The sequence below is a fragment of the Plasmodium gaboni genome, chromosome 8 (assembly GCF_001602025.1).
Source record: "Plasmodium gaboni strain SY75 chromosome 8, whole genome shotgun sequence".
Classification (NCBI taxonomy): domain Eukaryota; phylum Apicomplexa; class Aconoidasida; order Haemosporida; family Plasmodiidae; genus Plasmodium; species Plasmodium gaboni.
This window is the reverse complement of record NC_031488.1, coordinates 974,702-977,452: the sequence shown is the minus strand read 5'-3', so window position 1 is coordinate 977,452 and position 2,751 is coordinate 974,702. Positions and strand designations below refer to the sequence as shown.

At 18.8% G+C, this 2,751-nt stretch overlaps 1 protein-coding gene across 1 annotated transcript in view; it reads left to right on the top strand.

Annotated features, from left to right (window-relative positions):
• Window positions 1-945: 945 nt before the first annotated feature.
• The window catches only part of PGSY75_0827600 (hypothetical protein), a gene marked incomplete at both ends in the record, with an annotated part of 5,145 nt that continues 3,339 nt past the window's right edge, over window positions 946-2,751 (top strand). The window contains one exon of the mRNA XM_018785395.1: window positions 946-2,751. This exon is cut by the window's right edge and continues 2,283 nt beyond it. Coding sequence (XP_018642362.1) covers window positions 946-2,751 — 1,806 coding nt within the window.

Below are 2,751 nucleotides of genomic sequence, written 5' to 3'. Positions count from 1 at the left end.
ATATAAATAAAAATATATAGAAAAAAAAAATTATTTCAAAAATAATTTATAAAAAAAAAAAAAAAATTATTTTTATCTATATTTTTATTATAATTTTAAAATATAATATAAAAATTATTTTTCTTTTTTATAAAATTTTTTTAAAAAATAAAAAAAAAAAAAAAAAAAAAAAAAAAAAAAAAAAAAAAAAAAAAAAAAACCCAAAGTGTAAATATGTACATATATATATATATATTATATATATTTGAAATATACATGAAATGTGTATATAATAGAATAAGGGATTTAAAAATGTAAATTATTTACATGTACATATAACATTAAATAAATAAATATATATATATATATATATATATATATATATATATATATATATTAATATGAAGGGTAGTTTTTTATTATATGATTATTTTATTTTTATTTTTTTATTAAATAAAACAAAAAGGGCAGATATATCAAAATATTTTACTCTTTAATAATACATTTGTACATATTATATATATTTTAATTATTATGAATAATAAATGTATATTGGAAACAAATTAATCAAAATTTACACAAAAAAGATATTTTAGAAATTAAAACTTTTTTCTTCTTTATTTCATTTTATTTTATTTTTTTTGTTTTGTTCTTATTTTGAATGCTAATATGAGAACATATTTATAAGAGCTAGAACATATAATTCAAGAAACATATATGAATATATCTAATTTTCTCATAATGTAAAAATATTTTATATATCCACATATTGATTTACCTTATGATTATAAGGTGACATCCATATTATACAAAAAATAAAATTTATTTTATAATCATTGTTAAATATATATATATATATATATATATATATATTTATATATATACATATTTATATATTTGTGATGAGAGATATTCATTTCATATATTTATTACGATATAATAATATGTTTAATGTAAAAATAAGAAATGACATTTATGATTTTTTCCATTATTCTATTTTTATTAACATATGAATGTAAGACAATAAAGAGATATTTTTATGTTAATAATAATATTAATTTTTTAAAAGATAAGAAGAAAAGTATAAAATATGGTTTAAGAAGAAATAAAAGATTATATGAAAATGGGAATGATTTGTTTGAGTATTTCGTTGCATTAAAAAATGAAGAACTAGAAATGCATAAAGAAGAAAAAAAAAAAAAAAATCCTAATTCAGTTAGTTATATTCAAAAGTTACCAAAAAAAAAACATTTATTAAGAAGATGGAAATATGATTTATTTGAAAAAATAAAAGAAAAAATGAAACAAGAAGATGAAACAAAAAGAACAACCAAATTATGTAAACATAAATTTAAACTTCCCATTGATTTTTTCAAATTAGGAGATCAGGTTAGAGCAAAAGTTGTACATGTCCAAAATCATTTAATAAAAGTAGATATTAATTTCATACAATTAGCTCATTTATATATTAAAAGATATTTTAATGAAAAAACAAATCTCAAAAAAAAATATGAAATAGGGAAATATATAGATGTTGTCATTTGTTATATTCATAAAAAAAATAATATTATACAAGTCACAGATAATGAAGAAGAAATTAAAGCTCTCAGATCTAATCTGAACAAACTCAAGGAGATTGGATATTTGAAAACAAGTTATCAAGAACAAAAAGTTGATGAGGAGGAAAATTTTGATGAGGAGGAAAAATTTGATGAGGAGGAAAAATTTGATGAGGAGGAAAAATTTGATGAGGAGAAAAAATTTGATGAGGAGGAAAATATTGAAGCGGATGAATATTATAAAGTGAAAGAAAAATATAATGATGATGATTATAATGATAATGATGATGATGATGATGATGATGATGATGATGATGATGATGATAATGATGATCATCATAATGATGATCATAATGATTCTCATAATGATTCTCATATACAATCTCATATTAATTCTCATAATCATCCTGAAGACTTTTCCAACAAATTAACAAACCCCTACCAACAATCACATGTTCCAAATGTAACCTATCAACAAAATATTTATAATCACACCCAAAATAAAGAAAATATTGATGAAATTAAAGAAAAATTGGGACTGCAATTTCAACGTAATAAAAATTCGCATGATTTAATGTATATCAAAGAAGAAAATAAAAAGAAAAAATTAAAAAAAATTACAGACTTTAAAATAGAAGATGAAGTTAATGGCACAGTAAAATTTATTAACGAAGAAGGTGCATATATAGATATAGGATGTAAAACTCTAGCCTTTTTAAATTTAGGTCATTATAATAAAGACCCTAATAATTTCTTAAATAATAGAAAAAAGAAAAAAATTGAAATTAATGATTATATAAAAAATTTGAAAATAAGAAAAATAGATATATTAAACAATAGAATTGAAGTAAGTGTATATGATATGCAAGGGGAAGCATGTCTACGTATATTAAATCAACAAGAGACATTAAGAGAACAAAATAAATATATCCCATGTTCTTCATTTATAACACATAATTATCATATGATCAATTATATTAAAAAATACAATGAATTAAAAAAAAAAAAAAAAAATGTATACAATTTATTTGAAAAAAATAAACAACTAGATGAATTAAGAAATGTAAAAGATTTAAAAAAAGAAGATTTTAAATCATTTATTTTAAAATATAATGAACTCAGTTCACCTAACAGTAATTATCAAGAAATGTTGGAACAAAATGCAAACAATGAACAGTTTCTAAAAGAGATAGGAACTGATATGTCAGATAAT